We start from the raw sequence: 27583 nt of genomic DNA on the forward strand, positions 1-27583 counted from the left end.
CATCCACCCAGCGGTGTGGAAAATTGTCTAGGTATGTCCTGTACGCAAGAAGCAGGACAAACCCAACCCGGCAAATTACCGTCCCTTCAGTTTACTCTCCATCATCAGTAAAGTAATGGAAGGCGTCATCAACAGTGCTTTAAGCGGCACTTGCTTAGCCATAACCTGCTCACTGATGCCCAGTTTGGGTTCCACCAGGGCCACTCAGCTTCTGACCTCATTACAGCATTGGTACAAAAGTGACAAAAGCGCTGAACTCCCGAGCTGAGGTGAGAGTGACTGCCCTTGACATCAAGGCAGCATTTGACCGAATGTGGCATCAAGGAACCCTAGCAAAACTGGAATCAATGGGAATCAGGGGGAAAATTCTCTGTTGGTTGGAGTAATACCTAGCACAAAGGAAGATGGTTGTGGTTGTTGGAGGTCAGTCATCTCAGCTCCAGGACATCGCTGCAGGAGTTCCTCTGGGTAGTGTCCTTGGCCCGACCATCTTCAGCTGGTTCATCAATGACTTTCCTTCCATCATAAGGTCAGAAGTGGGGATGTTCGCTGATGATTGCACAATGTTCAGCACCATTCACGTCTCCTCAGATACTGAAGCAGTCTATGCCCATATGCAGCAAGACAAGTGTCAGGCAATGACCATCTCCAACAAGAGAGAATCCAACCATCGCCCCTTGACGCTTGATGGAATTATAATCACTGATCCCCCACTATCAATATCCAGGGGGTTACCATTGACCAGAAACTGAACTGCACTAGCCATATAGATACTTTGTCTACAAGAGCAGGTCAGAGGCTAGGAATTGTGCAACAAGCAACTCACCTCCAGACTCCCTAAAGTCTGTCCACCATCTACAAAGCACAAGTCAGGAGTGTGATGGAATACTCCCCACTTGCCTGGATAAATGCACCCCCACAACACTGAAGAAGCTGGACACAGTCCAGGACAAAGCAGTCCACTTGATTGGCACCACATCCACAAACATTCACTCCCTCCACCACCACACAGTGGCAGCAGTGTGTACCATCTACAAGATGCACTGCAGGAATTCATCAAGGCTCTTTAGACAGCACCTTCTAAACCCATGACCACTACCATGTAGAAGGATGAGGGCAGCAGATAGATGGAAACACCACCACTTGGAGGTTCCCCTCCAAGTCACTCACCATCCTGACTTGGAAATACACTGCTGTTCCCTCACTGTCGCTGGGTCAAAATCCTGGGACTCCTTTCATAACAGCACTCTGGGTGTACCTACACCACATAGACTGCAGTGGTTCAAGAAGGCAGCTCACCACCACCTTCTCAAGGGCAATTAGGGATGGGCAATAAATGTTGGCCCAGCCAGCGAAGCCCACATCCCATGGATGAATTTTAAAAAAGTAAATTTTGAGTGAGAACTAAGAAATTTGAAAGTAGATAACGACAAGCTCGATTTTTTTCTATGCTCATGTCAGGAAGAGATATTGATGTATATAATGTTTTTGGAAATTTTTTTTTCAAAATAGAGGTTCAGTCTGTGTATGTGTCTGTTTCTCTTAATTGGTGCTTTGATGTATAGTAGTTTTGGGATGTAAACAGAGGTAGAGGGTACATTTACATTTTGTTGAATACAGCATTCAGAAGTGGGTGTCTGTCGTATTTAAAAATAACCCAATTGACATCGTTGTTATCATCCTGGACGAGGTTATACGACTCTGAAATCTTGCACTTAGCTGGGAGACACCAAGTAATGTTTATATTACTAATAAAATCGGTACTATGATACGGGTTCAAAGAGCCTGGTGATACAATGAAAGTTTACATTCAAAGAGAAAGGATGAGTATAACAGAAAGCAGTTTTGTGTGTGCAAGTTAGAGACATGTTAGATCAAAGCCTGTAAGCCTACAACTGTCTGCTAAGGAACAAAATTGAAAGGAACCACATTTTGAATTCGTAATGTGAAAATCCTTTGCCTGGTGTCTGGTTAAGTCTATTGGTTATTGTTGTCTTAATGGAGATTAGTTTGGGAATTTGTCAAAAGTTATGATAGTAGTAATTTGTAGTCATGTGTATGTGTTTAATTTGTTGTAAATTAATAAATGTCTCATTTAGTTTGATATAAAAACCTCTCGAGAACTGGTGGTCTTATTCTTGAATTTAGAGCTGCAACTCAAACATTTCAGTTGAAAATATAAGTTATGACAGCTGTTAAATGTTTCCCTCTGGGGTTTTAAATAACTCAGCCTTTGCAAACTGCTGTGTCATAACACATGGTTCTTGTTAAACCCCAGACTTGTTTATTATGAAATACAATTTAAAAATATTTTTACTTACTCTGAAGTTTCAGCAATGATTTGAATAGAGATTTCACCACTTGCGTTTTTCACTCCCCTCCCTCTCCACCCAGTACTGTTCTCACGTTAGTTTTAAAATTCACAGCTGACCTCCGGAAGTTTATAACAATGCATATTTTGTATTGTTGTCAGCAAAGCGAGTCTGGATTTAGACAGGTTTGTTGACCCAAGAGCTCTTTGAATTAAGGATAGATGTCTAAATGCTGCAGGCAGCATTGGTAACCACTTGTTATGGTCCCTATGAATCATGCAGGGATGCGGGGTGGTGGATTACAGGACTAGCCATAAATGCCTAAAATAGGATGTGCTGGAGCAGTGCTCCAGTGTGTTCCGGCAGCACTATACCCCTGGCCATGTGTTAGTGAGCATAAGAATAGAAGGATTTAATGATTGAACGAATGGCTAGAAGATAGTATAGGAATGGGGGCATCAGGTTTCTGAGGCAATGAGACCAGTTAGCTTAACATCTGTCATAGAGAAAATGTTAGAAGCTATTATTAAAGACATTATAGCAGCGCCCTTAGAGAAATTCAAGGTGAGAAGAAATAATTTGTGCTGTGGGTAAAAGGGAACTACTGGTTATACTGTACTTAGATTTCCAGTAGGCATTTGATAAGGTGCCATATTGAAGGTTATTGTGGAAAATAAAAGCTCATGGTGTAGGGGGTAACATATTGACATGGATAGAAGATTGGCTAGTTAACAGGAAAAAGAGAGTAGGCATAAATGGGTCATTTTCTGGTTGGAAAGATGCAATGCATGATGTGCCACAGCAATCAGTGTTATGATCACAGCTGATGTTAATTGTTGTGCAAACCAAGTCCCAGAGGGAAATTTGGCTTACAGGCCATATCCTTTGTTTTTGTATTCTGAAAACCGAGAAAAGCCATACTGATCTCAGCAACAAGAGTCCAGTAACACTTTTGGGATTTTAAAAATTAAAAATACAAATTTTATTAACAAGAATAAGATAAAACTTAAGCACACAAAATTATAGTTGCACAGTTCAAATTAGTCTTGCAACATATTCCCCCCAAAAGCCACTCTATTTGGTGAGACCCACCAGTAAACACCTTCCAGGCAACACTCCCTTATGGATGTTTAACTATAAAAATCTATAAAATCTAATCTAACCTATAAAATCTATGCTTATAAAAATCCAAAAGCCCAAGGCAAACTGTTGTAGCTTTAATAAAGGTATACCACATGACTTCTCTCTTGCACTCTGCTGTGGAAATCCAAGGCTTCAGAACAAGACTGCTTGTTGCTGCCCAAGACTTCTCTGGCTTGACTGGATGGCTGACTCAAACTGCATCTTCTCCCAGCCTGAAACTGCAGCTAACAACTCCCAGTTCAGCTCACCCTCTTAGCTCTCCACAGTAACTCTAAATACCTTTTTTTAACTCTTTCATCTCATGTTCCATTGTTCTCACACCTCTTTGAAACTTAAGTCCTTCCAAATAAAATAAATCTTTTAGGTTTCTATTTTGTCTTTGCGTTCAGGTCAATAAAATGTAATATGCCCTCTTCTATTACGGAACTCCTATGGAACTCTTGCAAGATGCAAACATGTTTCTTGGTACCTCTGACTTCCCTTTGATATCCAAACAAACTCAACTTATCTAAAAATGCAGATGTTAGATCCAACTTATTCATTTGTACCTCAAATCTAATGCCTCTATCTTTTAATGTTTTAAAGCCCCCTCCAGACAACCTGTCTTCTATTAAACTCTGTCTAGCTTAATTGAATCATTTATACACACATAGACACACACACACACACCCCTTCTTTACAGAATAACATAATAGTCTTCAAATATTTAAAAAAATAACCTCCATTTCTCACATCAGTGCTGGGGTTTCAACTTTTTTCAATTTATATGAACGACTTAGATGAAGGGATGTAAGGTATGGTTGCCAAATTTGCTGAGGATACAAGGATAAGTAGGAAAATAAGTTGTGATGAGGACATAAGGAGCCTACAAAGGGATTTAGATAGGTTAATTGAGTGAGCAAAGATTTGGCAAATGGAGTATAATGTGGGAAAATGTGAAACTGTCTATTTTGGCAGGAAAAAGAAAAAATGAAGCATATTATCTAAATGGTGAGAGATTGCAGAGCTCTGAGATGCAGAGGGATCTGGGTGTCCTCGTGCATGAATCGTAAAAGGTTAGAATGCAAGTACAGCAAGTAATTAGGAAAGCTAATAGAATGTTATTGTTTATTGTGAGGGGAATTGAATACAAAAGTAGAGAGGTTATGCTTCAACTATACAGGGCATTGGTGAGACCACATCTGGAATACTGTGCACAATATTGGTCTCCTTATTTAAGGAAGGATGGAGATACATTGGAGGCAGTTCAGAGAAGGTTCACAAGACTAATACCTGGAATGGAATGGTTGTCTTATGGAGAAAGGTTGGGCAGGTAAGCTTGTATCTGCTGGAGTTTAGAAGAGTTAAAGGAGACTTGATTGAAACAAATAAGATTCTGAGGGGTCTTAACAGGGTGGATGTGGAAATGATGTTTCCTCTTGTGGGAGAGGGAGTAGGGGTCAAAGTTTAAAAATAAGGTGTTGCCCATTTAATACAGAAATTAGGAGATTTTTTTTCTCTCAGAGGGTTGCAAGTCTTTGGAATTCTCTTCCTCAAAAGGCAGTGGATGCAGAGTCTTTGAATATTTTTAAGGCAAAGCTAGATAGATTTATGATAAGCAAGGGGGTCAAAGGCTACTGTGGGTAGATGGCAAAGTGGAGTTGAGGTTACAATCAGATCAGCCATGATCTTGTTGAATGGCAGAACAGTGATTGAGGGAGAGTGGCCTACTCCTGCTCCTAATTCATATGACCATATATTCTGGGGCTGGTGAGTCCTGTACAAAATGGGCGGGTTGCACCTTAGACGGTCAGGGACTAACATCCACTCAGGGAGATTTGTTGGTTATGCTTGGAAGGGTTGAAACTAGATTGGCAGGGGGGTGGGAACCCGAGAGGGAGCTCACATTGGAGGGAAGCAAAGTTGTTAACAGGAAGTAGAAAAGTAGTAAGCAAAATTAGAAAGCAAATGAAGTGAAGCCAAGCTTCAAACAGGATCAGAATGTGTAATAATGATAAAAATATAAAGTTAAGGGCACTCTATCTTCATGCATGCAGCATTTGCAATACAATAGATCATTTGAAGGCACAAATAAAGACAAAAGGATATGATTTAATTGCCATGATCTCGATATGGCTACAGGGTGACCAAGATTAGGAACTGAATATCCAAGGATATTTGGCATTTAGGAAAGACATTCAAAAGGTAAAAGACGTAGCGTAGTGCTGTTATTAAGGGAAGAGATCAATATATTAGTGAGATAAGATCTTAGATTGAAGGATCAAGATATAGAATCTGTTTGGGTGGAGCTATGAAACAGCAAGGGACAGTAAACATAGGCGGGAGGTATTTATAGGCCACCAAATTGTAGTGGAAACATTGGGCACAGTATAATTCAGGAAATTAGAGCTGCATGTAACATGGGAGATGGGTGACTTAAATTTGCATTTAGAGTGGGTAAACCTAATTAACACTCATACTGTGGAGGATGAATTCCTGGAGTGTGTACGAGATGGGTTTCTGGAGCAGTATGTTGAACAACCAACTAGACATCAGGCTATGTGAAATTTAGTATTATGTAATGAGAAAAGACTGAATAATAACTTTGCTGAAAAGGAAGCTTTAGGAATCAGTGACCATAGTATGATATAATTTTACATTAAGTTTGAAAGTGATATAGTTCATTCTGAAACAAATGTCTTAAATCTGAACAAAGGAAACTACGAAGGTATGAGGGTCAAGTTGGCTGTGGTGGACTGGGAGAGTACACTAAAAAAATTGACAGTAGTAAACCAATGCCTAGTATTTAAAGAAGCATTACATAGTCTACAACAAATATACATTTCTCTAAGACACAAAAGCCCAACAGGAAAGATGAATCAACTGTGGCTAACAAAAGAAGTTAAGGATTCGATTAAGAATTAATCAAAGGAAGTGGTAAGCCCGCTGATTGGGGTCAATTTAGAATCCAGAAAAGGAGCCCAAGAAACTGATAAGGAAAGGGAAAAGAAAATATGAATGCAACCTAGCGAAAAACATGAAGACTATAAAAGCTTCCTTAGGTATGTGAGAGGAAAAGATTAGCAAGAACAAATGTGGGTGTCATGAAAGTATAACAATTCACATAATATTATTGTGATTTATTGTAAAAGTAGGTTAATAGTGGGGTTTGGATAGTTTATGTGTGAGTGGGGTGGGGGGTTGGGGTGCGGGGGTTTAATTGAGTTGGAGACATCTGGTCTGGAGGCTTTGACTCATCAAAAGAAGTTAGGTTTGAAATGCTAAATAGATAAACATGGCTGAAGTTTTAGAATGTAAGGTGAGGAGGATTTGTATTTTTAGATAAATCAGGGTAGTTTGAATTGTATGATGTTGCACCTTGATAGAGACGCTAGGCCAAGCAGTGTGGTTATTTTTCCCAAAGGTTATTGACAATATTAGCACCATGAATAGATTTATATTATGAGAAAAGTTCCAAAAACATATGGGAACAATGGGATTTACATTAAAAGGGAGAAACATGTATAAAGGAGATTGAGGTTATGTGTTAGGAAGGCATTGTAAGATCTACCAGAAGTGTGAAAAGCCTCCAGTATTTGTGCATTAAGCTGCTGTCTATAGAAACCGAAGCTGGGAAAAGCCACTTTGAATTCTACTTTCCAGGGTATTGTGTTGACTTGCCTGGATCTCTTTACATCTATTTTTTTTCAGTAGCCTTGACAATGGTGTAACTGGAAGCCAGGTTAATTAAGTGTTTTAGGAGTTATTATTGTAGTAATTTGTAGACCTATGCATGTGCTTGAAATCTTTTCTTTTGTTAATAAATGTTTAATTTAGTTTCCTAAAAATCTCTGAAGTCTTGGTGGACTTGTTACTACTGAATTTAGGGCAGCATCTCGAAATAACTTCAAATTGCAAAATCGTTGTGACTGCATGATCAAGTTTCTCTTGTGGACTTGATTCGCTTGGCACACATCATCTGCCGTGTCATAACAGTGGGTCCATCACAGGCAGAGACAGGAGGATTTATAATGGAGAATAGGGAAATGGTGGAGAAACTAAACAATTGCTTTGGGTGGAATTTTCATGCCCGCTGATGTCAGGTGTGTTCAGCGGCATGTCCTGAAATAGGGTGAGCAGGACAAAAATCAGTTTCCTGATGTTGTGAAACTAGTTTGCGATCATCCGGCTCAGCTCGTTGATGGGGATGGGGGGGGTGGGGGCCGCATTTACTGCCGTTGGACATCAGGGACCTCATTGTAATGCATCTGCATTTCATTATAAACCCAGCCCTCTGGAATCAACCCCCCCATGCTGGATCATCCATCCATGTTGGCAGGAAAACATGCCGGTGCAGAGCACATCTTGACCCGTGTGACTTGCAGAAGTCGGGACTTACTGCCAGGGCCTTGCTCACATCACAGACATCCAAGGAGCAGAAGATGCTGGAGCCCCACGGCAATGGCATACTGGAGGAATGTCCATGGCATGCTGGGTGGATTCTCATGGACATGGCTCTGCTGTGAAGCAGCTCATGGAAGTTGGAAAGTCACCGTTGAGAGTCTGTTCACAATGGATAATGGTCGAAGGGGTGGAGGGGATGTTCCAGCTGTGTTTGGGAGAGGAAGATGTACCGGGGGGGTGGGAGACGAAGGTCTAGGTTCGTCTGGGACAAGAAGAGGTGTTAGTGGGTGGGGTGGGGGGGGGGGGGGGGGTTGGTGAGGTTGGGAGTGGGGTAAACAAAGGTGTCGGGGGGTAAGGTTGGGAGAGGGAGATCAAAGGTGTCAGGTGGAGGTTGGGAGGGGGAGGGAGTACAGGGGATGGAGGGGGTAAGGGGAAGAAGGTGGCAACTGGGGAGGTAGGTTTAAGTGGGGTGGAAGATGTAGGGGAAGGAGATCGGAGGGCGGAGAGAATCCAGGGGGAAGAAGGAGTGCCGAGAGGGGAGGTAGTCTGTGGGGGAGGAAGGATTGTGGAGAGGGGAGGGAGAAAGGGTGGAGAAAGGAGTGCAGAGAGGGGAGGGAGTCTGGGGGTGGAAGGAGTGCAGAGAGATGGAGAGTGAAGGGGGAGGAAGAAATAAGGTTGGAGGAAGGAGTCATGAAGGGGGAAGGAGCAAGGCTGTAGGAAGAAGTAAGTCTGGGGGAAGGAGTCGGGAGGGGGCAAGGACTAAGGGTGGAAGAAGAATTAAAGGTGTCTGAAGGAATCAGGAAGGGGGAAGGACTAAACAGGGGTGGGGGAGCCGGGAGTGGAGGGAAGGACTAAGTAGGGGGGTGGAGTCCAGGGGGAAGTGGTTCCGGGGTGAAGGGGTTCTAAGGAGGGAAGGGGTCCTGAGGGGGGAATGTGCAAGGGAGATCTCTGATGAGTCCATTACTGCCTCCTGGGGAGCAAACTGAGGGTGGCCGTGGTACGAGGAAATGGTGAAAATGACCAGGGACAGAGCGAGGCGGTAGGGTGGTAGGGTGAGAGTTCGTTGGCAGTGGTAGAAGGGGCGGTGAGTGTGGCAAGTGGGGACACGGAGGCAGACACGGACTCTGGGGGTGGGAAGGAGGAGGTCGGGGAGGTTAACGTGGATGGGGGTGGGATTTTCGGGAAGGAAGGGGACAGGCACGTTCACCTGGACATCCTTGAAAGAAAAGGGTTGCAGCTGGTTGATCATGGAGGGGAGGTGGAAGGTGATGCCGGGGGGTTCAACAGTGATGGGGAAAGGAAGTGGGTGAGATCAGGTGCTGCATGGGAATGTGATCAGTGGGTGGATGAAGATGCGGTTCAGCTCATATGGACAACTGAATGCGAACCCCAGCAGCCAGCATTGAAAATGCCGAGTACATTGAGGTGAGTATGATACGGGAAGAATTCATGTGCATGGGAGAGTGCTGCACAAGGCTCTGACAGGGCCTGCCACACACACACTTCTCCCTCCAGAATCACTCATTGACCAACTGCTCCCTCTGCAGTGAGAGAGGACAAGGTGAGGGGTTCACAAGCAAAGGGGACTTGGAGGGAGAGGACAGTGGATGACACAGGGGTGTCCAGTTGCTGCTCCTCCTCCCTTCTGGTGTCTAGGGGCCCTGGCCTGACTCCTTGAGGGGAAGGAGCATCTGGGGGGGATGTTGAGGTGCCCCATTTCCCTCTTGCATTGACACTGCAGGAACTTACCCGTAGCTCCCGTGATGGAGTGCAGGTCTGTACACATCTCCATCTTCTGCTGGACCAGGGTCTCAATGGTGTCTGCCATCCTTCCCATGGAGGCCTCCCTAAGCGTACATGTGGGCATCACTTTATCAGAGAGCAGGCAGATGCCGTCCTCCAACTTGCGAGCCACTCTGTTGAGGGCTTCCAACAGCTCTGGGTGATGTTCCCCCATCTTCTGCTGACACTTCTCGATGAGTTGAAAGGCCAAATCCAGAGGTTTGTCATCGGACATGGACCTCACAGATGCCTCTTCCCTAGAAGTCATCTGAGCGCTGGGGATCTCAGCCACACCTGTCTCCTCTTGCTTCGACGTGTGTCCATATGGTGCCCACAAGATTGTGAACCCGAGCCTGTTCTAGCTCTGGTCCCACCAAGGTGTATATCCCTGCGCTGGTGGAGGGTGTGCATAAGCGCTGTGATGGGTCTTCAGGCTGTTGATTTCTAGCTCTTCAGTGGAGGAGATGTCCTCTTGGCTGGAGGTGAGAACCTGGATGGCGCTGAGGGACGGGCTGGCTGAGGGTGTCATTCACTTGGCAGAGCACCCTGTGAACCAAAGTATAGATGATTAGTGCATGACAGCAGGGTCAAAAGCAGGAGAGAGAGCATTCACATTTGCGTTGAAGGAGGGATGATGTGGTGCAGGATCCTCACGAGTGTCCACCACTGACCTCACCGTCACTGCAGACAAGGTCCATGTCCTCACCAGTCAGTGCAATGACTGTGAACGAGGGGCCTATTGTGGGCCACTCTGCCCCTGGTCTGGGACCTCTCCTTGCTGATGTGAGCAGGCTTCTCTTGCATGAAAACAGATGGAAAGAGTGTAAGCAGGACCCATGGCACTGCATAGAATGTTTGTGTGGTGAGCGGAATGATGAATGGTATTAGGTTGCGAGCTCGAGACGATGTCAGTCTGATGGAGATAAGAGGGTGTGTGTACGAGTTAGTAATGTTGTGCCTTGAGGTGTGAGTTCCCTGTGGGTGTATGATGGGTTTGTGAGTGTGTGAGTTGAGAGTGATGAGAAGAGTGACTTACCCTGGCAGAATGGATGAGACCATACATCCTCTTGCGGCATTGGGTGGCTGTCCTCTTTTGCAGGGCGTTGGCACTGACCATTGCTACCATTACCTCCCAAGGCAGATTGGTGATGTTGTTGCTCATCCTATGGCCAGAGCGGGGCTGGAGGACATCATGGCGGACTGCATTCAACAGACACTCAAGGGACGCGACATTGAACATGGGGGCTGCAGTCGTTTTCCCTTTCAGGGGCATGTCTTCCATGCAGCAGTTGTGGGCTGGAAGCACTGAGAGGTGTGCCCGTGGCTGCACTTTAAATATGGCGCCCAGCATGATGAACCAGTGAGGTGATGGTGTGGCTGGCGACTGAGAGCCCGCCCACCATCGAAACGGCGTGTGTCCCGGGAATGCATAATTAATGCAACGTGATTTAGACGATACAGTGTAAGAAGCCATTGTGGCCAACAGGTAAGCATTGTTTATCCTACCTGCTACCACACGTACTACAAATCTGGGATGACTCCACTCTTTGTGTCTATTTTCATGTAGGAAGATATAGAAAATCTCCTAGATAACTCGGGAACCAAAGGGCTTGTGAAAATAAGGAACTGAAAAAAATTAGTACTAATAAAGAGGTAGCACTGAAAAATTAATTGGATTGAAGGTTGGTAAATCTCCTGGACCACATGAACTGCATCTCACTGTGCTGAAAGAGGTGGCTATAGTGAAAGTGTGTGCATTACTGGTTATCTTTCAAAATTCGATAGATTCTGGAAAGGTTTCTGCCGGCTGGAGAAATGTAACCCCACTATTTATGAAGGGGAGGGGGAAGAGAGAAAATAGAGAACTACAGACCTGTTAGTTTGATGACAGCAGTAGGGAAAATGTCAGAATCTCTTATCAAGAAGATGATAACTAGGCAATTGGAAAATCATTATATGACTGGGCAGAATCAACATGGATTTATGAAAGGGAAAACATGTTTCACAAGCCTGTTGGTGTTTTTTGAGGATGTTACCTGTAGCATAGATGAAGGAAAATCAGTGGATGTGGTGTATTTGGATTTTTAGAAGGCTTTTGATAAGGTCCTGCACAGGAAGTTAGTAAACAAAATTAGGGCACATGGGATTGGGGATAATATACTGGTCTGGATTGAGAATTGGTTAACAGACAGAAAGAGAATAGGAATAAACAGGTCATTCTCAGAATGGCAGGCTGTTACTAGAGGGGTAATGCAAGGATGAATGCTTGTTCACAATCTATATAAATGATTTGGATTTGGGGGCCTATTGTAATATTTCAAAACTTGCTAATGACATATAACTAGGTGGGAATATAAGTTGTGAGGAGAATGCAAGGAGAATTCAAGGGGACTTCAACACTATCAGTGTATGAGCAAGAACATGGCAGATAGAATATACGTAAATAAGTATGAAGTTATCCACTTTGGTTGGAAAAACAGAGATTTCTTAAATGGAGAAATATTGGGAAGCTTTGATGTCCAAATGGACTGGGTGTCCTTGTTCATGCATCACTGAAAACTAGCATGCAGGTGCAGCAAGCAATTAGGAAGGCAAATGGTATGTTGGCCTTCATCAAATGGGAATTTGAGTACAGGAGGAAAGATGTCTTGTTGCGATTGTATCAAGCTTTGGTGAGACTGCATCTGGAGAATTGTGTATAGTTTAAGTCTCCTTATCTAAGGAAGGATATGCTTGTCATGGAGGGACTGCAATAGATGTTCATCAGGCTAATCCCTAGGATGGCAGGATTATTTTATGAGGAGAGATTGAAGAAGCTGGGCTTGTATTCTCTAGAGTTATGAAGAATGAGAGGTGATTTCATTACAAAATTCTTTCAGGCCATGACAAGGTAGATATAGATAGGATGTTTCCCCTGACTGGTGAGCCTAGAACCAAAGGGTACAGTCTCAGAATGTGGGGTAGACCATTTAGGGCTGAGATGAGGAGAAATTTCTTCACTCAGAGGGTGGTGAATCTTTCGAATTCTCTAGCCCAGAGGGCTGTGGAAGCTCAATCATTGAGCATGTTCAAGACAGAAATTGATAGATTTCTGGATACTAATGACGTCAAGGGATATGGGATAGCGCAAGAAAGTGGCGTTGAGGTAGATGATATGCCATGATCAAATGGAAGAGCAGGCTCGATAGGCTGAATGACCTACTCTTGCTCCTATGTATTATATTCCCAGTGCCAGAGAAAAGGATGTCACTGAAAGGCTGCAGAGCACCTGAGGGAGGAGGGTAAACAGCCAGTAATCATAGTCCACATCAGTGTGAACGACATAGGCAGAAAGAGGGGTTCAGGATTTAGGGAGCTACATAGGAAATTTGCAGGCAGGACCTGAAAGGTAGTAATCCCCATGCACAAGTGAAAATATAAATAGAAGGATAGAAAGATTAATTTTAAGAACGTGGAAAGAGGATTAAAGAGCAGAGAGAGAGAGAAGCGAGAATCCATCAAAGAACACAGAGAGGGAGGTGAGAGTCCATTAAAAAATGTGAAGAGAGAGGTGAGAGTCCATAAAAAAGAGAAGAGAGAGAGGTTTGAGTCCATTAAAAAGTGTGGTGAGAGAGGAAAGAGTCCATTAAAGAGTGTGGAGAGAGAGGCGAGAGTCCATTAAAGAGAGGAGAGAGAGGGACGGGAATCCATTAAAGAGCATGGTTGGACAGGTGAGAGTCCATTAAAGAGTTCATTCATGGGATGTGGGCTTCACTGGCTGGGCCACAATTTATTGCCCATCCCTAGTTGCCCATGAGAAGGTGGTGGTGAGCTGCCTTCTTGAACTGCTGCAGTCCATGTGGTGTGGGTACACTCTCAGTGCTGTTAGGAAGGGAGTTCCAGGATTTTGATCCAGCGACAGTGAAGGAAAGGTGATATATTTCAAAGTCAGAATGGTGAGTGACTTGGAGAGGAACTTCTAGGTGGTGGTGTTCGCAGCTAACTGCTGCCCTTGTCCTTCTAGATGGTAGTGGTCGTGTGTTTGGAAGGTGCTATCGAAGGAGCCTTGGTGAATTCCTGCAGTGCATCTTGTAGATGGTACACACTGCTGTTACTGTGCGTTGGTGGTGGAGGGAGTGACTGTTTGTGGTAGTGGTGCCAATCAAGCGGGCTGCTTTGTCCTGGATGGTGCCAAGCTTCTTGAGTGTTGTGGGAGCTGCACTCATCCAGGCAAGTGGGGAGCATTCCATCACACTCCTGACTGGTACCTTGTAGATGGTGGCCAGGCTCTGGGGAGTCAGGAGGTGGGTTACTCGTCGCACTATTCCTATCCCCTGACCTGTTCTTGTAGCCACAGTATTTATATGGCTAGTCCAGTTCAGTTTCTGGTCAATGGTAACCCCCAGGATGTTGATAGTGGGGGCTTCAGTGATGGTAATGTTATTGAGTATCAAGGGGCGATGGTTGGATTCTCTCTTGCTGGAGATGGTCATTGCCTGACACTTGCGTGGTGCGAATGTTACATGCCACTTGTCAGCCCCAGCTCGGATATTGTCCAGGTCTTGCTGCATTTGGTCACAGACTGCTTCGGTATCTAAGGAGTTGCGAATGGTGCTGAGCATTCTGCAATCATCAGCGAACATCCCTACTTCTGACCTTATGTTGGAAGGAAGGTCATTGATGAAGCAGCTGAAGATGGTTGGGCCCAGGTTGTGAGCACCTCAAACCTGTTTGACAATTGCAATGTCTGAGGCTCCTCCACTACTGTCTGCTCGGTCTCAGTACCTGCCTCACTGACAGTCACATCCTCCTGTCCCTCACTGCTGACCAAAACAGGTGACCCTCTTCTAAGAGTTGTGACTGTCTTCTGGAACAAAGTACCCGTTCCTTATGTTGCGCAATGTCTGCATTTCGGCTTCCAGATCAATAATTCTGATCCAGAATTCCTCAAGCTGCTTACACTTTCATCAAACATGTTTGTCATGCATCACCTTGGCATCCAAAAGCTCCCACGTCCCACTGCTGCAACATAACACCTGTCCCTAACTTACGATATTTAGTTAATTTACTTTAATTACTTTCTTCCTATGTCTGCTACAATCTACTGTGTTTATTGAATGCTTGTACCACTGAAACTAAAGGTTATATGCTTCTTAACTATAAGGTATGTGTTTTAGATGTTTGTTTAAATTACTTTATTTTTATTGCTGTTTTTATCTTTGTGGTTTTATTTTAATTTAAAAGTTTTCAAATTTTGATTTATTATTTTAAAGTTTTAGATCTTTTTATTTATTGATCTACCTGAACTCGCCTGTCCTAAGCTAGTTTCTCGCACACTGTCTCTTAGACTGAGCACTTACCGGCCAATCAACTTACTAGCTTCCTGTGACATCACAGTTGCTGAAAGAGTGAAACAGCGCGCTCCTCAGCTCCCGACTGTCTCCCACAGGTTCACTCCGCTCCAGTTCCCAGCAAGGCAGGTCTCACTCGAATCCCCGGTGTGTATTTATAGGCGTTCCTCAGATCCCGACTGTCTCCCACAGGTCTGCTCTGACTTCCAGCAAGGTAGGCCTCACTTGAATCCCCAGTCTGTATTTATAGGCGCTCCTCAGATCCCAACTGTCTCCTGCAGGTCCGCTCCGCTCCGCTCCGACTTCTAGCAAGGTAAGCCTCACTCGAATCCCTGGTCTGTATTTATTGGCTCTCCTCAGCTCCCAACTGTCTCCGCAGGTCTGCTCCAATCAGGCTCCCAGCAAGACCCAGCCGGTATCTTGCCTCAGAAATATGTATTATAAACATTATTATATTATTAGTATTACTTTACTTTATTATGTTTGTGTATTTTTTCTGTAAACTATGTATTAGTTCTTTAAAAGTTAGCCATTGCCTGTCTAACTTTATATCTCATAACGTAGTTTCCTAATCCATATAGTCAACTTGCCTCACATACTTTCATACTTTCCTTTCTTTAGATTTAAGACCCTAATTTTGATTGAACTACATCATTTTCAAAAATATGTAAAGTTTTAACATTTTATAGTCACGCTTACATAAAGGCTACTTTACAAAAAGATTATTTGTTTGCCCATTTTCATTGCATAATGTATCTAAGTTTGCTAATGATAACAAACTAGGTGGAAAGTTAAGTTTTGGGAAGACACGGAGAGACTGCAAAGAGGTGGAAACAGGTTAGGTGAGCAGGCAACAAGATAGCAGTATAACAAGATAGCAGGAGTATAATATAGGGAAATGTGAATTTATTCACTTTGGTAATAAGAATAAAAGAGTAGAATATTTTTTAAAAGGTGAGAAAATTATAAGTGCTGATGTTCAAAGTGGCTTGGCTGTGCTGGTACAAGGAACAGAGAAAGTTAGCATGCAGGCGCAGCAAGCAATTAGGAAGGCAAATGGCATGTTGCCCTTTACTGCAAGGTGATTGGAGTATAAGAATAAAGAACTCTTGCTATAGTTGTACAGGGTTTTGGTGAGAATGCATCTGGAGTACTTTGTGCAGTTTTTCTCTCCACATTTAAGAACGGATATACTTGCGTTGGAGACAGTACAGTGAAGGTTCACTAAATTGGTCACTGGGATGAGGGGATTGTTCTTTGATGAGGGGCTGAGTTAATTGGCTTATATTCTCTGGAGTTTCGAAGAATGAGAAGTGATCTCATTGAAACCTACAATATTCTGAAGGATTTTGATAGGGTGAATGCTGAGAGATTTTTCATCGGGTTTGGATAGAGGGCAGAATCTTGTGGAGGCACTGGGGTTCTCAGTCGCCGGTTACAGAACCAGCAAGACACCTGCGTTGCTTCTCTTTAAAGTCCTGCTTCATCTTGTGCCACTCAGGCATTCAACAGAGCAGCGATAGCCCTTCCCCAGAATCAAGGACCCGGGGGTGATAGGGTGTCATGAAGCTATTGATGTATATAATATTTTGGAAAATATTTTTCTTTTTTAATAGAAGTTTAGTCTGCAGGTGTGTCTTAATTAAATTAAAGTCAGCTAGTCTTGGTGCTTTGATGTGTACTAGTTTTGATACGTAAGAGAGGTAGCATGCATTTGCATTTTTTGAATAGAGCATTCAAGAAGTGGGGTGAAAACTGATGCCTTTCTAGCAGCTACCAAGCCATCTATTTATATTACTAATAAAGTTGGTACTATGAAAGGTGTTTTATTGTTAGAGAGGCTTAGTTCAGAGGTTGTTGCTACAATAAGAATTAACATTCAATGGGGCTGGTAGGTATAACTTCAATAGTTTTTGGGTGTGCAGAGCAGAGGCAATGTGAGATCAAAAGGCAGCTGCAAGCCTCCAACTGCATCCACAAGAACCAAAGTGAAAGAACCTCATTTTGAATTTGTAAGGTGAAAGTGCTTTGCTTGGTGTTTGGTTAAGTCTATGGGCTGATGTTGCCTTAATGGAGATTAGTTTGGGAATTTGTTAAAAGTTATGATAGTAGTAATTTGTAGCCATGTGTATATCTATTTTAACCTGTATAGATTAATAAAATGTTTCCTTCAGCTTAATTAAAAACCTCGAGAATGGGTGATCTGATTCCTGCATTTAAAGTCACATCTCAAACATACCACTTAAGATTATAGGTTATGACAGTTGTTTAAAGTTTCCCTCTGCGATTTTTAAATAACTCCGCTTTACTTACTGTATTGGTCATAACAGGGGGAGAATGGGTCCTGCCTGCTGGTGAGACGGTGGCTGCTGCTGGTACTACACCCACCTGAAGCCTCTTAACGAGGCGGGACCCAGGTGCAGGTAAGTGATGGCAGGAACGGGTCACAGTGCGTGGGTTGCGAGTGGAGGGTAGTCTGCACCAATGGCGGGGGTTGGCTCTCAGCAGGCCCCCCCTTTCCCAGGTACCTCAATCAGACACTGAATGCCTTTGAATGAAGGATCCCCCCTGGGAGCCCACCAGCAAACCCACCAGGAATTGAAAAGCAAATAAGAGAAGCAAATGAGAGTATGACAAGAAACTGGCAGCTAGCATAAAAAGGAATCAAAAATGTTTTCCCTCGGCATATAAATAGCAAAACGATGGTAAGAAGAGGGCTGATTAGGAACCAAAAAGGGGATTTAAACATGTAGGTAGTTGGTATGACTGAGGTATTAAATGAGTACTTTGAATCTTTCTTTATTAAGGAAGAAGACTCTTCCCATGTCACAATGAAAGATGAGGTAGGTCAGACACTTGAAATGTTTGAAATTTATAAGTAGAAGGTATTGGATAGGCTGTCTGTACTTAAATTTGATAAGCCACTAAGGCCATTTTAGATGCATCCTGAAATACTGAAGGAAGTGAGACTGGAAATTGTGTCGACACTGGCCATAATTTTAGAATCTTCCTTGGACTTAGAAGTGGTGCCAGAGGACTGGAGAATTGGCAATGCTACACCCTTGTTCAAAACAGTGTGCAAGATAAACCCAACAACAAAAGCTAGTCAGTTTAACCTTGGACCTCAGTGGCGGGGGATCTTTTAGAAATGATAATTTGGGACAAAATTAATAGTCACTTGGAAAAATGCAGGTTAATTAAGAAAAGTCAGCACAGATTTTTAAGGGCAAATCATGTTTAACTAAGTTGCTGGAGTTTTTTGACGAAGTAACAGAAAGGGCTAATGTGGTTGATGTGGTGTATATGGATTCCAGAAGGCAGTTGGTAAAGTGCCACACAATAGGCTTGTGAGCAAAGATAGAATTCATGGAATAAAAGGGATAGTAGCAACATGGATACAAAATTGGCTGAGTGACAGGAAACAGAGAGTAGTGGCTAATGGATGAATTTTGGAGTAGGGATAGGTTTATAGCAGAGTTCCACAGGGATTGGTATTAGGACACCTGCTCCTCCTGATATATACTAATGTTCTAGGCATTAACGTGCAGGGCACAATTTCAAACTTTGCAGATATTCTGGAACATCAAAGTACTGTGAACCATGAAGAGGATAGTGTAGAACTTAAGAAGGACATAAACAGGTTGGCGGACTGGGCAGACAAATGGCACATGAAATATAATGCAGATAAGTATGAAGTGATTAATTTCAGTAGGAAGAACACAAAGAGACAATATAAAATAAAGGGTACAATTCTAAAGAGGGTGCAGGAGCAAAGAAACCTGGGTGTAGGTGTGAAGGTAGTGGCACAACTTGAGAGAGCAGTTAATAAAGGATAGAGAATCCTGGATTTTAACAACAGGGGCATAGTGTTAAAAGCAAGGAAATTATGCAAAGCTGTATAAAACTGGTTCGGCCTCAACTTGAGTATCATATCAAATTCTGGGCATTACACTATATGAGGGCTGTGAAGGCATTAGAGAGGGTGCAGAAAAGATCCACAAAAATGTTTCCAGGGACGAGGAACTTCAGTAACGTAGATAGATTGGAGACATTAAGACTGTTTTCCTTGGAGAAGAGAGGGTTGAGAGGAGATTTGATAGAGATATTCAAAATCATGAAGGACCTGGACAGATGAGATAGGGAGAAACTGTTCCAATTGGTGGAAGGATCAAGAACCAGAGGGCAGATTTAAGGTAATTGGCAAATGAAGCAAGGGTGCCATGAGAAAAACTTTTTCACACAGCGAGTGGTTAGGATCTGAAATGCATTATCTGAGAGTATGGTGGAGGCAAGGTCAATTGAGGCTTTCAAAAGAGAATTGGATTATTAACTGAAAATACAGGTCAACAGGCAAAAGGCAGGGGAGTAGCACTTGGTGAATTGCTCCTTCAGAGGGTGAGCACAGACACAAGGGGCCAAATGGCCTCCTTCTGAGCTGTAACCATTCTATGATTCTATGATGCTAAGTGGAGTGATAGCTTTGTTTTATTCACATCTTTATGAGATTATAATGGTATTCTTCTTTTGATGTTTTCTCAATGTTTGTATGTTTATTTGGAGTAAGAGGTGTGAAGTGAGGTGAAGCTTGTGTTATTGAAACTATAAATGGCAGTGCCTGACTGACATTTTTATAAGGTTGTAAGAGCAGCAGTTTTTTTCAAAGCAGATCTCTGAATGGACATTTCAAGACATGCAATTGTTATTATCTGGTTCATTGAATGAGCATGGAGAGGCATGGAGTGGTCATGGGAGCAAGGAGGTGGCAGGGAAGGTTTTTTTTACTCATTCACGGCATGTGGGCTTTGCTGGCTGGGCCAGCATTTATTCCCCATCCCTAGTTGCCCTTGGGAAAGTGGTGCTGAGCTGCCTTCTTGAACTGCTGTAGTCCATGTGGTATAGTTACACCCACAGTGCTGTTAGGGAGGGAGTTCCAGGATTTTGACCCAGTGACAGTGAAGAACGGCGATATATTTCTAAGTCAGGATGGTGAGTGACTTGGAGGGGAACTTCCAGGTGGTGGTGTTCCCGTCTATCTGCTGCCCTTGTCCTTCTAGATGGTAGTGGTCATGGGTTTGGAAGGGGCTGTCTAAAGAGTCTTGGTGAATTCCTGCAGTGCATCTTGTAGATGGTACACACTGCTGCCACTACGCGTCGGTGGTGGAGGGAATGAATGTTTGTGGAAGTGGTGCCATGCTTTGGACAGGCTTTGGGGAGTCAGGAGGTGAGTTACTCTTTGCAGGATTGCAGGACCTGCTCTTGTAGCCACAGTATTTATATGCCTTGTCCAGTTCAGTTTATGATCAATGGTAACCCCCAGGGTGTTGATAGTGGGGGATTCAGTGATGCTAATGCCACTGAGTGCCAAGGGACGATGGTTGGATTCTCTCTTGTTGGAGATGGTCATTGCCTGGCACTTGTCTGGCATGAATGTTACTTGCCACTTGTCAGCCCAAGCCTGGATAATGTCCAGGTCTTTCTGCATTTGGACATGAACTGCTTCAGTATCTGAGGAGTCACAAATGGTGCTGAACATTGTGCGATCATCAGCAAGCATCCCCAGTTCTGACCTTATGATGGATGGAAGGTCATTGATGAAGCAACGAAAGATGGTTGGACTTAGGACACTAGGTAGCGTGGAGGTTGTCTGGGATGGATGGAGGAGGTATGAGTAAGACCTTTTAAACAAACCTTTCAAAAGGCCCTGATCAAGACTATGGTTCACAACTCCTCTCAGGTTGTGAAGAATGAGTCTTCGAAAGCTGGCCTGACTCTATTGACTGAAAAAAGGTATCTCTACTTATCTTACTTATTCCCTGACTCTCCTTTCATATTAAGTATCATGCCTTCATGGAAATTATACACTTTCTCCTTTTCGAAAATTTCTTAAGGTGAAATTGACTTGTATCCTCTGTAGTGAAGGTAATATAAGAATTGTACCAGAAGAGTTGGGGATAGTAATACTTTAAAATATTTTTTAAATTGGCATATACTTTTGATTCTGTAAGAGCTAACCCAAGCTATCCAAGAACCTGATAATGACGGAGAATCATGAATCATTACAACAAAACCATAGCTATCTTTAGTGATTTACCTGGCCAGGAGCCTCATAGAGGAAAGGTATTAGCTGGAACTCTGGTTCACTGAAGCTGTAATATGCTAATTTAATCACAGTGTGCAAAGAAGCTCGCTGCACACGCAATAAGTCACTTAACCATAGTTCCACAGGGCCCTTTGCAACCACTGGGGTATCCAACTGCAAAAGAAAATGAGTGTGAAATGTGGCAAACATTCATTATCACTAGTGTTATAGACAGCATATAACAAGTGAAATATTTTTCCCTTAAATGTTTTCAACAATATTTTCATGAGAAGTAGGTTTTGAAGAAATGTTCTGGATATATATTCTAAAATCTTTGAGCCAATCAAAACACATTATAATTGATTCATGTGTGCTCTGCCCAAAGGCTGATTCTTAGCTCATTGTCTACTGGTGCTTCCTCCTGAACTATTTTTTCTTGGCAGTGGTGATTTACTATTGCCTTCCGCTCTCAGGGGAAGGTTGAGAAGGCAGAACAGGAATCTCAGGCAGAACAGGAATCAAAACCCATGCTGTTGACATTATTCCACATGCTAGCCATCTAGCCTACTGAACTAACCAGCTCCCACTCTTTAGTTGACCTTATTTATATTGCTTTTTTAAAGCTCTGACAATAGACTCCGACTCAAAAAATGTCTAGAATTTTTGTATTCATTCATGGGATGTGGGCATTGCCATCATTGAGAGGGCATTTAAGAGCCAACCACATTGCTGTGGATCTGGAGTCACATGTAGGCCAGATCAGGTAGGGACAAAGGACAGCAGATTTCCTTCCCTAAGGGTATTAGTGAACCAGATAGATTTTAATGACAATCGGCAATGGTTTCGTGCTCATCATCAGGCTTTTAATTCCAGATTTTATTGAATTCAGATTTCACCATCTGCCATGGTGGGATTTGAACCCGAATAATCCTGGGTTTCTGGAATGCTGGTCCAGTGACAGTACCACTATGCAGCCCCCTCCCTCCTGTGAGGGAGGGATTGGAATGGGTGTGGTGGGTGGTGAGAGAAATGGTAGAGCATCTCGTTTCTGCTGAATTATTTAACATCCTGATAAGGAAAGAGGCTGGATTCTGGCCATTAGGCAATAATTTGCAGTGTGTACCATCTACAAAATGTAGAAACTCACAAATTCCCCTTGACAGCACCTTCGAAACCCATGACCTCAATCATTGAGATGGACAAGTGCAGCAGATGCATGGGAACACCACTATGTGCCAATCCTGACTTGGAATTATATCACTTTTCCTTCACTGTTGCTGAGTCAAAATCCTGGAACTCCTTTCCAAACAGCACTATAGTGTACCTACACTATATGGACTGCAGTGGTTCTAGAAGGCAGCTCACTGCCACCTTCTCAAGGGCAATTAGGTTTGGGCAATAAATTCTGGCCTTCCCAGTGATGCTCCTATCCCAAGAATGAATAAAAAAATAAACATTTTCACGAAGGAAAAATAGATGTTCCAGAAAATGCAGGCTGCTAAATTCAGCTTTGGTCTTTTGGCAGTAGGAGTGCTCTTTTGACTTCAAAATGGCATCCGTGGCACAATAATGTACTTCTGATGTGAGCTATTCTGGATGACATTATGGTCAGGGCTTTAGCATGCACATGGGGTGTGTTTAGTGGAAGTATGCAGAGTAGGCAGATCATGTAATGCTAATTTGACATCAGCATTGACATTTTCAACCTCAATGATCCAGTTAAAACCATTTTGATTCCTTGAACTCAGGTCCAGACTTCATTCCACCCTTGGTCAAATGTAGAAAAAAGAGTTGAATTCGAAAGGTGAGGTGAGAGTGACTGTTCTTAACATCAAGGCAACATACATGGCATTACCATCACTGAATCCCCCACTATCAACATCCTGGGGGTTACCATTGATCAGAAACTGAACTGGATTAGCCATATTAATACTGCGGCTACAACAGCAGGTCAGAGGCTAGGAATTGTGCATTGAATAACTCGCCGCCTGACTCCCCAAAGCCTGTCCACCATCTACAAGGCACAAGTCAGGAATGTGATGGAATACTCAGCACTTGCCTGGATGAGTGCAGCTCCTACAACACTGAAGAAGCTGGACACTGTCCAGGACAAAGCAGTCTGTTTGATTGACACCACATCCACAAACATTCACTCCCTCCACCACCGGCGCACAGTAGCAGCAGTGTGTACCATCTACAAGATGCACTGTAGGAATTCATTCTCCTTAGGCTCCTTAGACAGCACCTTCTAAGGCCTCGACCACTACCACCTAGAAGGACAAGGGCAGCAATAGATGGGAACACCACCGCCTGGAAGTTCCCCTCCAAGTGACTCACCATCCTGACTTGGAAATATATCGCCATTCCTTCACTGTCGATGGGTCAAAATTCTGGAACTCCCTTCCTAACAGCACTGTGGGTGTACCTACACCACATGGACTGCAGCGGTTCAAGAAGGCAGCCCACCACCAACTTCTCAAGAGCAACTAGGGATGGACAATAAATGCTGGCCCAGCCAGCGAAGCCTATATCCCGTGAATGAATAACAAAAAATGTTTCGCCAAGGAGATCTAGTCAATAGGAATCAGAGAAAACATTCTTTAGTGACAGGAGTCATATGTGGCACAAAGGAAGATTGTTGTGCTTGTTGGAGGCTAATTATCACAGCCCCAGGATATTACTAGAAAATCCTGCAAAGGTAGCCAATGTGATATTGAGAACAGCAAGTTCACTTTCCTCAGGTCTCACCACTTAGGGTTATATTAAAATTAGCTTCAAATGCCCTCATACATAAAACTTGAAAGGATTGACATGCAGTCATTCTTGGGACATAGTGGAAAGATAGTGAGATCTGGGAACTAAATATATCAGGCTACAAAGTCCACAGGAAAGATAGGGAAAATTGTGGAGCGGCAGATGCAGCCTCATTAATGAATGAAATCACTTCCATGATGTAATGAGAGGTAATCAGGCAGCAGAGAATTTTTGGGTAGACTGAAGCAAAAGAAAAGGTTTCAAGATGGCAGTGGAAGTTGTACATCATCCCTCTAGTAAAACTGTGAAGTACATGTAGTAAAGGCAGAGTGGTTTTAAATAGGGGGATTTTCACTTTCATATATGCGTAAGCTGGCACATGTCAGAAAAGTAGTGATTTTCTTCAGCATGTCTAGGATGATTTTCCAAAACAAATGTCCTAGAACCAACGATGGGGCTGGCCATATTATAATTAATGAGTGGAATTTTACATTCCAGAGACCCAAGTGCAGTGGTGGGCAGCAAAGTCGACGTGATTCCCACTGGGTGGCAGGGTGGATTTTCGTGCCCCAATCTACTGCCTTTCAGCTCATTAATTATGCATCAGTGAGGAGCTCATCAAATCTTGTGGCTGGACATGCAGTGATTTTCCCACCCTGCCATTATCTCATGGGGTTGAAGGTCCTGGTGCCATATTTAAATGGCACCCACACACAAATTCACTCACTGCAGGACAGATGTTGTGTCAGGTGGGTAATCCATGGTGCCTAATAGAACAAAACCCTTGGCTCCATTGTTAAGCGACGCTGGATATTCTGCTCCATGCCGTTTGGGAGCTTGTCATTCCAAGGGATGGGAGCAGGAGGTTCCCTCACCTGACCACGCCAGCGAGGAGGTTGCCAGGGAGGTCAGCGCCTATGGCACACAAAAAAGGACCGCCCTGCAGTACAGGAAAAGGATGAATGATCTGATTCACTCTGTTAGGATAAGTGAACCTTCTTCTGATTCCAAACTCACACTCTCATAAGGACATCAGGCAATCTAAGGGTTAGAGTCACAGGCTGCCACACGTTACCAGGAGATGGGATATCAGCACTGAATGTCTTCCAGCCACTTTAAGATCACCATCTCATGTAAGATCCTGGACAAATGGCATCTTAATAACTTACTGGAGAAGGCTCAGCACACACAGCAACTTCTCTTTCATCTGTAGTTCTCACAGTCACTCTATCTGTCTTTATCCAGGACAAGCTCACCCATAATGCGCGGGAGAGATAAAAGAGTGGAGGGGGTAACTCGGTGCTGAGGATCCCCTCCTCCCAATGAGGAGCAGGCTGCAGAGCTTGCTAGAGAGGACAGAGATCGTTCCTGTGTGGAAGGCAAGATTGAACTTCCCCAACAAGCCTGTGAGGCTCCATACAGTATACATCGACAACATGTGGACAATGACTGTAAATGGCCTATAGTGTAGGAGCCTGCCTAGCCAATCACTTATTATCTCATCACTTTTCTCTATTCCAGCAAGAAAAGGCAAAGGCCATCCTCAAGCAAATGCCTCAGCCTCAGCCCCCAGACCACTCCTGAGAGGAAGCAGAGGATCCATCGAATGAAGACCTGTCAGTGTGTCCATCTGCACCCTCCACTAGCGTTGGTACACGCACCTCGGCGGGTCATAGTTTGAGTAGGTTCGGATTCACAATCTGATGATTACTTCACAGTCACATGTCCACAGCTGGCGGAGGCAGTGACAGCCAAGGTCTCTGACACTTGGAGACTGCTGAAGACCAAACCCCTGCAGAGTCTGAGTCCGATGATGAGTCTCTGCAATCAGACCTGAGTGAAATGTTGGCGATGCAGCGACAGACAGGGGAACATCAGGCGGAATTGTCAGAGGCCATCACCAGACTGGAATGAAGGAGGAGAAGTCTGTTCACATTCTGTCTGATGTCACGACTCTAGCATGAGAGTGCATCAAAGTCTCTATGGGAATGGTGGCAGCCACCATGGAGGCACAGGTCCAGCATAATGCACAGTTTCTACCAGATTTGCGCTCGGACCAGCACTCCATTGCTCTTGCCATGGATGTGTTCCAGCAGTGGCTAGGCAAGAGGAGGAAGGGGCATCTCAACTGCCCTCCAGGCATCCCTTCTTCTCAAGGAGTCAGGGAGGGACCCTGGGGCACTCAAAGGGAGGAGCATCAGCCAGACATCCTGAGGGCATCCACCCAGGAATCTCTAGGGGCATCCAGCCGCTTCAAATACCATCTGCCTGTGACCCCATCAACTCCAACAGGTCTGGTCGAGGAGGGCGCACCTATACTAGAGCAGGAGGCCCTTAGCAGCCCAGATCCCTCCAGGCCTCGAGCCTCCAGAGGACATCCGCCAAAAACATCTCATGCAACAGGGCATAGCAGTCAACAAGCTGCCTCCACCTCTGCTGCGGATGCTGGAGCTGCACCTAGACATAATGGTAGAGTAAGGAAAATTAAGAAGTTTTGAATGCGCAATGGTGGCATGGGTGTTCATTCGCTGTATATAATCTGCACTAATGTAAATATATCTTGCATTTATTCCTCTCCAAGTCTCAAGCATTGATTGGCTAATTGATGTGATACAATATCCCATGTTCATTTAAGGGTACCAAGTAACTTCCCCCCCAACCCCAAATATGTCCCATTTTGTCCTTCAGTTCCACTCAAACTCATCGCAGTGAATTGCCTTTAGTTCTACATCAGTGACATGAACAAAGGCACTTCCTATATGAAAATGATGGCTGGACAATACATAAGTAACTCTTGCATCTGAAGCAAACATTATGTGACCTCTTGAGAATTGTTCATGAAGGTTAATGATTATCTTGATGGTGCCACACTAAAGTTTGTGGATGTTATAAGTACTTATTGCAACCCACATTGGAGTTTTTCACACAAGTACAGTTTGCAATGGCCTTTATTTTATGACTGTGAGGTTTTGATAAAAGTATTATTCATTTTCAAGCACCATACCCTTTCATGCCTCCCTACAACATTATTTCATCTTCGCTTTTAAGGCTGAACAGTCCTTTTTTATTAGTTCCAATTCTCCCCGTGCATGACGCTGAGTGATGGAAATTGTTTCCACTCGGTTACATTTGAAATGTCTGCTGGACTGGAATAAGTGTCTGATGTCAGAGGCATGGACGCATCCTGATGAAGATGTTGAACTGCTTGTGAGGATGTTACTTTGCTCCTGAATGGTTGCCCAGCGTTGCTTGACGGAATCCCTCTGGGAGGCCACAGAACACCAATCGATATGGAATTCATTACATGACTGAACAGTGTCTTAGGGTTCATATAAGGATTTAGCTTTGTGAGTTGGACAACTTTGAAGACTGTAATTGTATCAAAATGATGCACTGGCACATCTCCTGAGTACTCATCAGTATCTATGATGGGAATAAGTTATCATTGACTGGTGTGTCAAAACTGACTAGGCCACATCTCTCCCAGATGTCAAGGCGATGCAGGATGTAAACTTGGCAGGTTTCCAAAAAATACAGTGCAATAAGTGCTGTCAATAATCGCATGATGGTCCTGCTGAACCACTCTGTGTGAGTACAATGCTAACATTACTCACAGCTATGCGTCCATGCTGTTGTGTGACAAGTCACTGTTTCCTGGACCAAGGTTTTCTGTGCCCGCTGGCATCGGGCATGTTTGGTGGCGTAAGCAGACAATATGACGAGATCGGTTTAATAACAGCATATAACCAGTTTGCAGTTGTCTGCCTTTCCTGCTATTGGACGTTGGGAACTTCTTTGTA

General features: G+C 43.8%; 1 protein-coding gene across 1 annotated transcript in view; it reads right to left on the minus strand.

Moving 5' to 3' along the window:
* LOC144681151 (dynein axonemal heavy chain 8-like) overlaps positions 1 to 27583 on the minus strand; it is a 1659468-nt gene that overhangs the window by 486507 nt on the left and 1145378 nt on the right. Inside the window, exon 40 of the mRNA XM_078542878.1 lies at positions 21042 to 21203. Within this exon, the coding sequence (XP_078399004.1) occupies positions 21042 to 21203 (162 nt within the window). The remainder of the gene's footprint in view (positions 1 to 21041; positions 21204 to 27583) is intronic.

This window comes from Cetorhinus maximus, chromosome 5, assembly GCF_964194155.1.
Source record: "Cetorhinus maximus chromosome 5, sCetMax3.hap1.1, whole genome shotgun sequence".
Lineage (NCBI taxonomy): Eukaryota > Metazoa > Chordata > Chondrichthyes > Lamniformes > Cetorhinidae > Cetorhinus > Cetorhinus maximus.